We start from the raw sequence: 14612 nt of genomic DNA on the forward strand, positions 1-14612 counted from the left end.
TTGAATCTTCATTAACACCTTAAGTTGTATAAACCATTTTTGTAGCTACTTCCTTTAAGAATTTGTGGCAATCAACTATTTTCTTTTGCGAGTACTTACATCGCTGAGTTGGTTTGCCCTCCTTTCTGCTAGAAGCAACTGCAGGTGGCTCTCCGTATTTTCTGCCTCGTGTCTGGCAAGCTCCTCTCTGCGCATCACATCGTTGCACACCGGGAGTGGACAGGCAACGAACGCGCGGGTACATCCGGAGGCAATGTGCCCGTTCAATTGGTCCCTGGAAAAGATAATTTCCTTTTGTTTACACCATTAGTCGTCATGTATACAACGTTTAGATTAAACGAAGAAATATTAACAATTTATGAGAGGGTTTCTTTCGTTTGATAGTCGGAGAGATTGCAGGAGACTTAAAACTGATGGGCAGTCGAATATGTTGTTTTCCTCAGCCCTTTTTATGTTGTTTGATCAGTATTTGTCTCTAATTCTATTTTATTTCTGTTTTATCCAAAGTTGAGCTACGTCGTTCGTTCAAAGTTTTTGAAGTGGTTTTTTAAACATCAGTTTACATTATTAAACTAATCAGACTTACCGAGGTATGGAAACCACGTTGCAATTGAACGGGCACGTTACAGGAGCCTTCCGGCATTCCAACTCCTGGTGGTGATACTGCCGAAAGGGCAGCGTAACTCCACAGTACCCGCAATCTTGGGGACGCATGTCGCATTCGCCGGCGTGCCTTTCAACCTCTCCGCGAGGGAACGTCTGTATACAACCTTGGTGGGTGCATTGGACGGGCTCATGGAGGCATTGCTGTTGATGATCAGAGATTTTCTCCAATGGGCCCGTCCAATTACACCCCTCTGCTCTCCTTACACAGTACACTTCAAGTGAATCCACTACCCTGTCGAAAGTGATTATGCCCCTCACGTCCGAGGCTTGGAGGGGTTGCCTTCCGACAGGGCAGTTTCTGTTACCATGCAAATGCATCCACTGCCTTAGACAGCCGCGGTAAAAAAGGTGTCCCTCTTTGCATGCCACTGCTTTAAGTATGACGTATTGACTGTACGGGAAAGAGAATGACATAATTCGTCAAGTATATTTTACAATTGCCCTACCCCCCTTTCCAATTAGACTGAAATGAACTGGGATCAAGGTTCCACATAGGATTTTTTTTCTTTTTCCCTACTTTGCCAAAAAAATGAAAACACTGGGGGAGGGGTAAGAATTCAACAATGATTATAAAATATCAAAGCCACTGATTCATTACTAAATTCCAAAGAGAGAGGGTGTTTACTATACAGTACTCCGAATGTCAAGAAATAGCCAAATCTAAGGGTTTTGTTCATTATTAATTAATATTTTTAGGGGGAGACGGGAGATAGGGGTAAAAAAGTTTGATGGCTTGATTGGAGCGTAAGAATTTTTTAGAAGAGGCCGCGCGCGGGGTGGGGGCGGGGGGGTTTGTACCATTTGCTATCATTTATCGCATTATGTAATTTTATATATGTCTCGACAATCAATTTCTTAGAGGCTAACTTTTTTTCCAGGGATTTTTTGGGGGGCTTTTTGACTTCATCAAGTTCTTTGTGAGTTCATCAAGGGAAGAATTCACGCATAGATAGGAAATTATCTCAACTCAAAAACAGATGTTTCTGTTGGTTTACAGTGACAGTGAAAACCACTAATTAAGCACAAGAGGCTCACATTGATTTCGCTCGAGTGAGGGGAGCTCTAAGAAATATAGAAAGGAGTCAGGAAAAAAAGTATTTACTGGACACTACACACTTTTATCACACAACTAATTATAAAAATGTTCGCGACTTAAAATATATGTATGAAACAACAAAGCATTGCCTAAAGAAAATGCGTGTTGTTCTTACTAATGACATATAAAAAGTGAGGTGCACGTCAGATTGTGGCTGACAACATCAGTCTCCTCTACAACACCACAGACTACTGTCGAACTCGGAAACCTAACGTTTCATGTCGACGCTAGGCATTTACTTTCCTGTAAGGTATTTTTAGTTTCTACAAATATGATTTTGCATGTAACTTACCGCTGGGCTAAATTGAACCGTTACTATTCTAAAGCGCCGATATGTAAATAATGTGAGCAAATGTCCCACAAAGTGAGGCATTAGCTCGTGTCTGAAATACAAACTCCTAATGCACGATGCTGGGGAAGGGGGACTTTTGAGAGCGTTTTGTTGAATAAAACCGGGGGGGTAACTTTAGGACTTTGTGGGTGGGGATGTGCCGCTGGGACCTTGGAACCCTTTACATACAGGAGCTAGTTAATATAGGGTTGACCTCCAAGTTTCCTTTTTTTGAATATAACTGCTCTGTGTAACATTGCTTGATATACTGCAGAAACAAAGTATTGTGTGATTGTCCTTAGAATCAATCCTTAAAGTAGCGAAATAATTAGAAGAATAACAGCTAAATAACCTTTTGCATGTGTATTTTTACAAATGGGTCTGTTAACTTGTCAGTTTAATTGAAATGCATATTACAAAATAACTGAGATGGTACACGCATTCTGATTGGTTAAAAACCTATGGTTTATTGTGCCGGTAAACTCATAGTTTGAGTTGAAGAGCTGGGCTACCCTGTATAAATAAAGTCATTTTTTACTATTTTACATTACAAAAGCAATAGAGCACCACTCGAAAAGCTTGTAAACCGCTTGCCCAGATGCTTCTCTCATGTTCTCCCAACATCCTGTGTGGGTTATCATGCCAGGAAACCCATACAAAGTGTGGTCTGTGGTCAATAATTTTGATCTTCAGGAGCCATCATTAAAAATCAATAAGAAAGCAGAAATTTTTCCTGTCATTGTGTGGAAACTGCTGGTCAAATTGAAATCTTAACTTTTTATGTTACCATGATCTTTATTTAATATATATCAGTAAGCAGCATTGCATTGTAGTCTAGCAACATGTTGTCTTTAACTGTATTTAGGGCGAGCGTCTTATACAAGTGGAGAGAATTAGAATGGAAGCAGAACGCCGAAATGCTGAGGTAAAAAAATATCCAAGGAAAGGATGTCTCCCCCTTGGCTGTTCCAGATTTTCAGATATTAGGGATTTTAGACAAACATATGCATTTCCACTCTGCGATAAATGGCATTTTGGCTACCAATACCTTGTTAATAATATCATGCTCATGTCTGTTCAAGTGTTATGCTTCCTCTGATGCTCATGCTTGTGGGCAAGGCTTTAGAGGAAACTCTGTCAACTACTAGAAATGCAATAAATGCAGTTTTTAAGTTGTTCTTTCACCTTAACAGAGAGCTGATTTTGATAAACAGCAATAGAATAAAGCCTTGTGCAAGAGAAATGTCAATTATCACCAGTAAAAGTTAAAACGCACTCTCATCTTGTAGGCAATATGTGAGGCAAGAGCAGGGCTACCTCATGAACCTCTTGAGAGTGAAAACACCAGAACCCTGAGAATCCGTGGCCCCAGAGGAAATTCTATCCAGAGCACCTTTTTTGACTGACACCACAAAGGTAAAACTGCTTATCACCCAGTCAATGAGAGAACTTTTGCAGGGTTTTTCGATCATGTGTCAGTCAGTACTCTAATCTAGATACCCTGAGTTGAAGGTTAACTGGTGTAAAGCATTAGAGATGGTTTGCAAACGAATTACCTGCAGGTGCTATCCATGGTAATACGCGAAGTTAATTCAATGGTTCAAATTCTTGAAGTTCTCCAATATAGGTGGCCGCTGTGTTTGTTTGCCTCTTTTGAACTCCAGGACTAGCACGGAAGATAGTGTAATTAACACTAAACAGGGACAAGGTTTGTGGAAAGAAAGAAGTCAATTTCCCAAAGGGCTAATTAATAAATTACCACCTTATATAAACAGATGAAAAATTATAAACTATCTTGATAATATTAGCATTTTACCCGACTAAAAGAAGCCCCTAGTCACAGATTCATCTTTAACTGTTCTTGTATTACTTACCTTGAGTGAATACTGTCCTAAAGCTTGAAAGTGGGATGAGATAGTACTTAGTAGCCTAGCAAGTGCTTCAATGACGTCATCTTTTTTTTTTTAATGAGTCAGGTGCTTTACAGGACGGCGTTTGCATTGCTGTCTCTACCAAGCCAAGACTTTGCGCTTCGTAGACATCAAGGGCCATCGATACATAACGATGGTTCCTCTTTGTCTGAAATTTCCTTAAAGTCATACTTTTCTAGTTATAGAGATGCACGACGAATCAGATCCATAGCCAGATTTTTCGGTTTTCTTCGTGGAGTCTTCTCTGAACCAGTTTCCGTTGTCGTAATCATAGTGCAAGATTTATAAATCATACTTTTTCAAAACATTGTCATATTTTCATTCGTACGATCTGCCATAGCAAAATCTGGTGCAAAGGATTGTGAAAAGCTAGTTTTTTCTTTTTCTTTTTTTATTTTCTAGGCTTTTTTCATTCATATTCGTTGAGGGGAACGTTTTATCTGACTAAACCGATACTAGAATATATGGGCTAAAAAATACAAGGATGGTAAAGGGCGTAGGAAGCGTGTGTGTGTGTATCGGGGGAGGGGGGAGGGAGTGAGGGGATGATTTGCCTTGTACAGTATCTTGCACTTTTTTAACTAAACGTTCTACCTTAAAAACAAAAAAAAATTGAAAAAACACATGATGGCAATTAATCTAGGTTCTTTTGTAGGCATTTAAATTTTCCTTGGGTAACATGAAACACTCATATAGATAAAGATGTCAAAGGTCGCTGGGACCAACGAATGTTTCTTTTCAGTTCTCGTCAGAGTAAGCCCAACGTCACTCCCTGTATAAAAAAAGAAACAAGGTGACCTTTACAATGAGCCGTGGAATGCGTGCATGTCTTTCAAAAACAATGTTTGTGCGAACGAATCAACGTGAATATCTCTAGGATCTTGCAAATAATTTTAGCCTACGAAAATGGCTATCAGAGTTTCACGCGCGCTCGCGTTTTGCTTCCTCTACTATCCCCGAGGGAAAATGAGGACCACTGGGACAGAAAGACGATTTAGAGACATGGGAACGAATTAGTCAGAAATTAATATTTAAAGGATTTGATATAGAGGGCTTGGGTTTATGGGATGATATTGGACTATCTATTATTTTGGCACGAGTTTGTGCCATTATACGGCAGCTCAGTCCGCCTGATATTTACGTTTTCTTTTGCAAGTTTTCTTTTGTTTAATTTGTTATGTTGAAGCTTAAAAGCTTTTCACATGGAATATCTCCTGTTAGTGGAGTAAGAATCATTTTATAATCCTAAATTTTGGCTAACTTTATTTATATATCTTTTTTTATTTATTCATATCTTTCCGTGAAAAATATTTTCAAGTATATAAGTTTGCAATAACGCAAACATTTTAAAATAGTTTGCACTTGTAGTTAATAGTTAAGATTTTCCAGCCGTTTTCTTCTTTTTCTCTTTCGTGAACACAAAGATTTCCACGGTAAAAGAAAATATGTAACGATCATTTTGCAGAAATAAATCAACTGTTGGTGTCATTTAAGTGTAACTGTATGTGTGTGAGGGTGGCTGGGGCGGGAGGGGCGTGACCTTTCCAGTTTGGATATATAACTGTGTGTTGGAAAGTTTCTCTTCGCAGTCGACTCCCCTTGGACGAGTTCTTCAAACTGTTGGTTCAATGATAGTTAAATCCGTTGATAACTTCCCGGCACTATCTTGAATTTTACTCTTTTGTTTGGTAGAGCTTGTTTTTCGGTTTGGTGTTTCCTACGCACCTTAACAGAGGTTGGGATAATTTGCAATGTTGCAAGATGGGGGAGAGCTTTCACTAATTACAAAAAAATCGTTACAATTGGACATTTATCGGCAAGATTTAAATTTCGAATAAACGCTGCAAAAAATATCCCCCCCCCTATCAACAGGAGCGATCATAGACGATTTACGGTAATTATAGAATTTATAACTTTATTGTAAGTATTATAATGCATGAGGTAACTGAATCCAAGAGAAAAACGTGAATACCTTCAACATCTCAGAAATATTACATACCAGCAAGAAGGATTCTTTTCCTGCATAGCTTTGGCCAAGTAATAAATGAGATATACATGTGCTAATTCTTGGGTTTTAAAGACGTTACTTGATATAATAATGCACGTATTAAGACTTTGAGGTTACGTAATCTATTAAGACTTTGAAGTTAACTTATTAAACATTGTAAGCATTTTTGATTGACAAGTTACGGCGTAAAAGTTACGACATAAAGCTTAGTTGACAAGGTTTTGATTGACAAGTTATAAAGGTGATAAATTCTACGTCATAAAAGATACGACGTAAAACTTATTTGATAAATTACGACGTAACGTGTAGTCAAAATTGAATTTTTACGTCGTAACGCGAAGCTCCTCGTTTTGAAGACGTTGAAAGTCCACTAAACGATGATTGAATTCTCGCCGTAAAATAGACGTCGGTGTATTTGACGCCATACAATAGAATACAAGGTTTTACGTCGTAAAGTTTAGGACGTGATATCTGACAGAGGAATTGGATCCCCCTGAGCGCAAAAAAGGTGTCAGAAAGTCAAATATGTGCTCAAAGTGATTTGAACAGTAATGAACGCCATAGGAAGGGACGCTAATCCGAGAGTTATGGGCATTTTCTCTATTGAATTTGTAATTAAATCTCCGTGAAACTCAACAGGCGTACACCTTGAATAATAGCAGTTTGTTCATACTCACAGGAATCGAATACTTGGCGCGATATCTTTAAATTGTTCGTTGCTCACTGTACGGATTCTGTTGGAATAAAGGCTCCTGTAAAATGACGATAGAATGAAAGGGTAACTCGTTAATGACAAACATGAAAACATTGATTTTGATTTTAAAAAAAGCATGATAAGTGATTGTGAGAGAGCACGAGTAACAGCGAATGACCACGAGTGACCATGAATGACCTCGAGTAACCCCGAGCGATCATGATTGACCACTAGTGACCATAAGTAACCACAAGCGACCACGGTGACCACGAGTAACTACGAGTAACTCCGAGTGACCATGTGCGACCGCGAATGACCACTACTTGCCATTAGTGACTCATGTGATCGAGAGTAACTAGTAAGTAGTAACTAGAGGGAGGAAGGAAGGAGTGGTGTCATCTTTCTGCTTCCAGCCACGCGATAAACGTTTTATGCGGTTTCAATCACTCGTCACTCTTCTCCGTTAACTTTTCATATTTGCTGTTTTTGTTTTTTGTTTTCATCTTTTATCTTATATTGTAACATATTTTTGGTATTTATTGCTTGTTTTCTTTCCATTAATTTCCCTAACTTCCTTCCTTCTGTCTTAGGATTCTGGGCGGAAACGGGCCCATTGCGTAACAATTTTTGAAAGCGAAGTAGCTCTGGGAACTACGCTTTCAATGAAGGAAGTGATGCATTGTTTGCATATGTCAGTCTCCGTGAATGGTTTATCTACGTTGAAATCATAAGTTTTTGGATGAAGTCACCTGATGATAATGAGATTATGATGTCAGCCAAATATATAACTTCTTGGTCACCCTTGGTCGTTAGTGTTCAATTGTGGTCATTCGCTGTCAATCGTGGTCACTCGTGTGTAACTTTTGACACAACCTACTCAAATGACGGAGATGCAGAACATGTCGGCGACTGCACTTTCACAAGACCCCAGGTTTGCAGTGCTTCACTAGCGTCGATTAAAAATGATAATGAGAAACAGAGACTTACATGGACTGCATGTTTGTTAAACCTTTAAAAACTCCACGCGGTAGATACTGAATATTGTTCTCATAAACAGCCCTTGAACGACAAAGAAGACAGATCATTATTACTTAAAGTACAGAAAACTCTAGAAGCAAACCTCCATTGCAGAGTTAGCCTTTTAATAGCTTTATGGACTCTTCCATGTCTTATTACAAAAATATCTTTATAAAATATGTGACACAAAAAAGTAGATTGAAAATACTTCATTCAGTGCTTGGGACTACTTAAAAAAAATTAGTTAATGGCAGTTAGCGGTTGCCTCGCTTAATCCGAGTATAAGTACGCGCTGATTCATATATGGTAAAGAACTGCTACATCCTTCTAATAATTGTCTTCCTTTTCTGTCTTGTGACATCATGCCAATGAGATCAGAGTTGGCAGTTGCTATCTTGGATGTAATAGCAACTTCAAACTCGAGCAATGTCATACGTGACTCTGGTAACTTCCAAGGTGTCGGAATCTAAGCCAGCCAAGGCACATTAGTTTGAGTAATTCAACGAAACTTTAAGCAGAAGTGGGTGAAGGAATAAGTCTGCTCACTTTTTGTGTCATGCTACCGCAGATACAATTTAACTTACAATTTAGAGTTACTTATTCCTCAAGTACATGCTCTTTTTTTTCGCAATCGCACATCCCCTAACAGAAAATTTAAATGAACCAAATAATACGACAGCCGCTAATGAACACTGATTACAGATGATCAGATATCTCCTGTAAGGTCAATAATTTTTACTAGTGCAGTTAGGCATAATTTCCGTCCGCCATCTCGTTCATATAATATTGGTAGGTTTACTTACAGGTCTTTTAATTTGGACAGGCCTTGGAACTGATCCGGTGACAGGGTTACGAGGCTGTTTTTCTCCATGTATCTACGCGATAAATGAAATGCATTAGACGCTCTGTATCACTATTTAACTGTAAAGATAGTTTTAAATAATTACTTGGGCTAAGAAACGTTCATCGTCGGATCTGGCTAAGATCATTCGTATCATTTATTCAATTCATATAAACGTTCTCCTTTTAAATTATTCGTGCCTTGTTCTTCAGTAAACTGTTTTACTGTTCATCAAAGTTGTCCGAGACTTCATTAAGAGCATCGCTAGACTGCTTTCACCGAGACGAAAACATTTTGATCACACCGCACTGATTGTACTGGCAGCCGGTTAAATAATGGCTTAACAACGGTATATACCCGGGCTGCAAATCGTCGTTAAGCCGATGTCAACTAGCTGTGATTAGTTAATTCTGCGATCGAGCAAAAGCTCGTATTTACATTTCTTATTGAAATACGGATTTCGAAGCTTTTGAACACCCCTTGTTCCTTGAAAAAAACTGAAAATTATAGACTTTGTGTCCTGATTAACATTCCACGTTAAGTTCAGATTTTGAGATGAATCCCTACTATCTGATAGACGTTTTTTCGAAGAGATCTTGAAAGCAATAAACTCAAATGTTTTATGATAACTATTAACCCACTTGATTAACCGCGCTGTTTTTGCTTTGGTACGATTTTCAGCATCATTATCATTATCATATATCGCTTATAGCCTCATGGGGAGGCGTCAATAAAAAAGTGTGTGGTGTTATATTTTGGTGTATAAACACTACTGAAATACCTTGCGAGCTTTCGCGCACAGTGAAAGTAACATGAAGGTATCTTTCCAAGAAAAAATGTCGCCGCTGCTAAAGTTCCATAATAAATTGTACCTTTTTGCAGCCAAAGCGAAATGATTAGGATTTTTATCTGTGATTATATGATAAATAGCATATTACATGGCCGCTTAGAAATACGAAATTTATTGTCTCGTGCCGAAAAGTAGTTTTCAAAACTCGAAGGGAAATTTCGTATCTTCGCGCGGCCATCATGTAATATCCTCCTTATGTTGCGTTATTTTAATTAAGAAAGATGATAGTTAATGATTCTTACTTTCTGCATCTATTTTAAAAAGTAATTTTTGCCATTAAAATCCTTAAACCGGCTGTTTATTAGGTCATGAGAATATCAAAGAAACAATGGATAGGCACACTGATCCTCTGTTTCTTGCCAAAGCTCCCTTTTTAGTAATGCTCATTAGATAAGACACATACTGAAACAGTTTTCATTACGAACTCGAATCACTTACAATGTTTCTATCTCGGAAAGGTTTTTGAACTTTGGCAAACGCTGAAGTTTGTTATTGGAGAGAAAGCTTAAAAAGAAAAAAACAAATTGGAATAAAAAATTGAAAAGCAAGCTAACTGCGTTGGTATTTGAGACTCTCGGAGAGTTTTTTTTTTTTTTTATCACAAAAGGGACCTCGTGAACTGACAATAAAACTTACCTGTTTATTTTCAAAGTAATACATCTTAGCTGAGTCGCTAAACCTTCTACTCCTGGACTTGAGAATGTGAAAAAAATGGTGCCATTTGTATTTCCGCTGTTTAAAGGGTCATTTGCATATCATGACACGAATTCGATTCTCTGTATTGGTACATTGAAACCATGAATTCGAAGAGTTGCTCATATCGCAAATCAATTTTGTGGTAGTTGGGCTGTAATATATTAAACCTTCCCTGATCGCTTTGCAAAAAAAAATTAAGTCACAAGAGACAGTCAATCTCACTTTGTTAATCTATATTTCTTTTCACTGCTGATGGTGACCAAGTTCACTAAAGTTAGCACTGTATACCAGAACGCGGAGAGGTTTCGACCTCTCTTCACTCTGTTATATACTGGAGCTAATTAAGCGCATGCAGCAGTTTACTTTGATATGTTTATTGTAATAGCATTTTATTTGGAATGGCCACAAAGCAAAGGTTTACTAAAATCTTTAAAATAAAATGTATGATTTCACTCGCTGTAAAGGTGTAAAAAATGCCACTTACAGCCTTTTTTACTGAGGAAGGTTGCCAAAAACATCTTCGGGAAGACGCTGAATTTTGTTGTTTGACAAATCCCTTTGAGGCAAATAGTAAGCTAACATTTAAGAACCTAAATTCTACTTGGAAGATGGGAAATTCCCGCTACTTAAGGTTTCTGTAATGCGAGCCAAATCAGCTAGCTAATAATGCAATAGTAGTAATTTTTTACCAAATCAGGAAATGAAAAGCTTTTTTGTGTGTTTCTAAGTATATCAATTATGATCAAGAATCTCCAATATGCAGCAACTGTACCCAAAGAACATATTTATTCCACGCTTTAGGCTAAGAGACCTTCTGTTAAGACAATAATGGCAGGGAGACACTTCATTGTATTATGCCATCTATCTCTAAATAACACTCAATAGTTTTCAAACGAACAAACTTAGTTCGAGAAAGGTAGAAATAAGCGATATTCTCAACTAGTTTGGACCACCATCTAAGAATGCTCACACTGACCTACAAAGGTTTTTTTTCTTTTTTTTCGTACAAAAAGAATCCTACTTACATTACTTTCAGTTTGATATTACTGCTTAGTATTCCTCAAGGCAAACTCTGCAACTGATTGTAGGACAAGTCCCTAAAAAAAAGTGTTTGGAGAACGAGATGATTGCCAGTTAGGAAAAAAAAGTAAACAAACAAACGAAAATTCATTTAACTAGCTATATTTCCAAGGGCGATGTGGATCTCTGTTGGATTAATTTTTTTTTGTGCCGAAGTTTTTATCTGATAGAATTTAGGCAGATGCAGTTCGTTAATCAGTTCCAGTAATCGTTGTATTGACAACAAAAATCATGGTCATTCATTAAAAAAAACTTATTTTAAGTGAGAGATATTGGGTTGAACTTGAAAAAAGGTTTTCACATCAGTTTCAAAATCTTACTACCAACTCATGATTTTATACTTGAAGCGTCCCTCCCTAGAAAAAGCTAAAAATTTTCCGTTCAATTTTGTTTTGGTTTTTGTTACGTTCAATAAATAAATGCACCTTGTCCGATGGTTTAACAGCTCTATTAACTATGGTTTAACAGACTTGTAAGGTGGACGGGTGATTTGTGAGTTGCGTAGTAATTTTTTTTTTTTATATTAGCGAGGAAAGATGGAAGCATTAAACAAAATGTTTGCTGGTCAATAAGGGAGAAGATGGATTCAGTTGGCCATAACTCGAGGTTATCTTTTTGTTATTGGACTAGCTTTGGACACTTGTTTAAGGAGTGAGTGCAATCCCCTTGGTGAAGTCATCTGGACACGCCCAATATCATATGACCCATAACAAAAAAAAACTGTTCTGTTAAAATTTGCGATTTGAATTTTTCAAGTCTCCTTTCAATATGCAAAAAAACAAAGTGCAAGTTTTTGTTTTCGAGACCTGTACGTTATTCGTCTCCAACGAAAGTAGAACTTCATCGTGCAGTCCTATAATTTTGGAACCTACGGTTTATTAACTACTCGCACAAAACTGATCAAACTCCGTAACCGGCTGGTTAACTACTGGACTACTACCGATCGATAAATCAGGAACGAGAGGTTTTTAAGCCATATTTAGAACGACTTGAGCGCGATCAATCACATAAAAATGCATTGCAGAGGAAGGGAATGTTTAACTTTGACGAGGAATTTTTAAAAAGAAATCACAAACGTATACTCACACTTCCTCCAAGGCGTACATTTCTTGAAAAATGTTTCGAGGCAGCTTTTCTAGCCGATTAGCACTCAACCGCCGACATATAGAAAACGATAAGAAAAGATCTAATTGGATGAAAGATGCTTCAAACTTAGCGGAGAGATTTTCCGGTTATCTTATTGTACTTAGAATATCCAAGTCATAAACACTATCCCCATTTTCGGCGTGGTTTTTTAGTTTGAGTCTGTATTAGAGAGCAAAATGTCCATTACATCATTCGGTTTTAGTTCCGTGATATCGTTGCAGGAAAGAGCCCTGATTCCTTTGTTTATGTTCTGCGGGTCACTGTCAGCCTCGCTATGGTGTCTATTTTCCAACACGTCACCTGGGATTTTAATACGGGTTTTTCAAAAGTTACCATTCGATTCTTACTTTTTAACTCGAGTCATCAAATATATTACAACTGATTTTCATCAAACAACACAGCGTTTCCAAAAACCTCTTGGTCCATCTGAAGTAATCTTGAGCATGGTTAGAAAGTAACGTGGTACAGCACACTAATCCCTCTAAATTAGCATGGATAGATAGATAGATATATAGATAGATACTTTATTATAAACACCTTGCAGTCATAGGCTGAGTTAGGGAATATTTACAAATACAGATGATGAAAAAGGAGGTATAAAATATTATAACCTCGTCGTTAAGAAAGAAGGAAAATTATCTACATCTTATAAATACGGGTAAAAATAAAACTGTTCTTCAAGCGCTCGGTTTTGCATATGGGGAGAGTAAAATCACTTTTGCGCCTCAATGCATATCTAGAACTCTTCCTTTGGGGGAGGAGGCTGAGGAGTCTATGGGTGGGGTTACGGAATATCTCGTCAAACAGATTGGTTGAAATATTTTCCCTCTCGTGAGGTTTCGGTAGGCCAGCTGTTTCTAGTGTTACACTATATGACAGGTCAGGATAGATGATTCTGAGTGCTCTTCTTTGGATCCGTTCCAAATCTTCGCTGATGTAGTTTGGTAGAGAACGGTGGAATACAGGACTTGCGTATTCCAAGACGGGCCTAATACATGTCACATAGAATTGCACAAGTTCGCTTGGTGCAACTCCGGATCTCTTCAGTTGTCTCAAAAAGTAGAGACGAGAGGAAAATTTTCTACTTAGTTCAGAGGTGTGCATGTTCCACTTTAAATCGTGGCTAATGGTTACGCCTAGCACTTTGGCACTGGTGACTAATTCAAGGGGTTTGCCATTTAGGACCAGGGGTTCAAAATCGTAGTTACAGTTAGAGAATCCAATTCCTAGTTCTTTGCACTTGGCCTCATTCAGTTGGATTCCATCGATACTCGCTTGTCTTGAAAGGTCATCCACAGCTTCTTGGAGTTTGCTCTCACTGCCCTTAGTAACTATTTCGGAACAAGATGTGTCGTCCTCGTATTTCCACGAGTCAGCTGGAGTCAGCTGATTCCAATAATGGCGAAGGTGTTTGAAAGGATAGTTTATGAACAGTTATATGCCTATTTGGAAGAGCACGATATTTTATGTCAAAACCAATCAGGGTTTCGTGCTAATCATTCAACTGTAACAGCTTTGTTGGAAGTGACAGATTCTTGGGCATATAATATTGATAACGAGAAAATCAATGGAGTCATTTTTCTAGATTTGACTTTTGACACTGTTGATCATCAGATCCTTCTATCGAAACTAAACTATTATGGTATACATGGAAAATCTTTCAGATGGTTTCAGTCATATTTGGAAAACCGAACACAAAAATGCTCTGTCAACGGGTCGCTATCCAGTAGCTACTCGTTGACTTGCAGCGTCCCTCAAGGGACCATTCTCGGTCCATTATTGTTCTTATTATATATCAACGATCTTCCAAATTGCTTATCAAATTGTAAACCGAGAATGTATGCCGATGACACGCACCTCACATATGCGGGAAGCAATCTTGAGAACGTTCAGTTTAGTCTAAATGAAGACCTAGAAAACGTCTTCAACTGGCTACAAGCGAACAAACTCACGTTGAACATGACTAAAACCGAATTCATGCTAATAGGGTCGAGGCAGAGACTGAATACTCTCACAGCTTCACCAACAATTAGAATGAACAATACTTAAGTGAGCCAGGTTTCAGCTACAAAATCGCTTGGTGTAATAATAGACGATAAACTCGATTGGCATAGTCACATCGAAAAACTAACGAAAAAGATCGCCTCTGGTATCGGGGCCCTAAAGCGAATTAGGCACCTGATCCCAGCATCAACCTTACATCTCATCTACCAAGCTTTAGTAAAACCTCACTTTGATTACTGTGACATTGCTTGG

The 14612-nt window shown here is 38.1% G+C and overlaps 1 protein-coding gene across 1 annotated transcript in view; it reads right to left on the reverse strand.

The window, feature by feature from the left end:
• LOC148731161 (TNF receptor-associated factor 5-like) overlaps positions 1-14612 on the reverse strand; it is a 43058-nt gene that overhangs the window by 2239 nt on the left and 26207 nt on the right. Inside the window, exon 3 of the mRNA XM_088759495.1 lies at positions 100-274. Within this exon, the coding sequence (XP_088615621.1) occupies positions 100-274 (175 nt within the window). The remainder of the gene's footprint in view (positions 1-99; positions 275-14612) is intronic.

The sequence above is a fragment of the Stylophora pistillata genome, chromosome 5 (genome assembly GCF_964205215.1).
Source record: "Stylophora pistillata chromosome 5, jaStyPist1.2, whole genome shotgun sequence".
In the NCBI taxonomy this organism is placed as follows: domain Eukaryota; kingdom Metazoa; phylum Cnidaria; class Anthozoa; order Scleractinia; family Pocilloporidae; genus Stylophora; species Stylophora pistillata.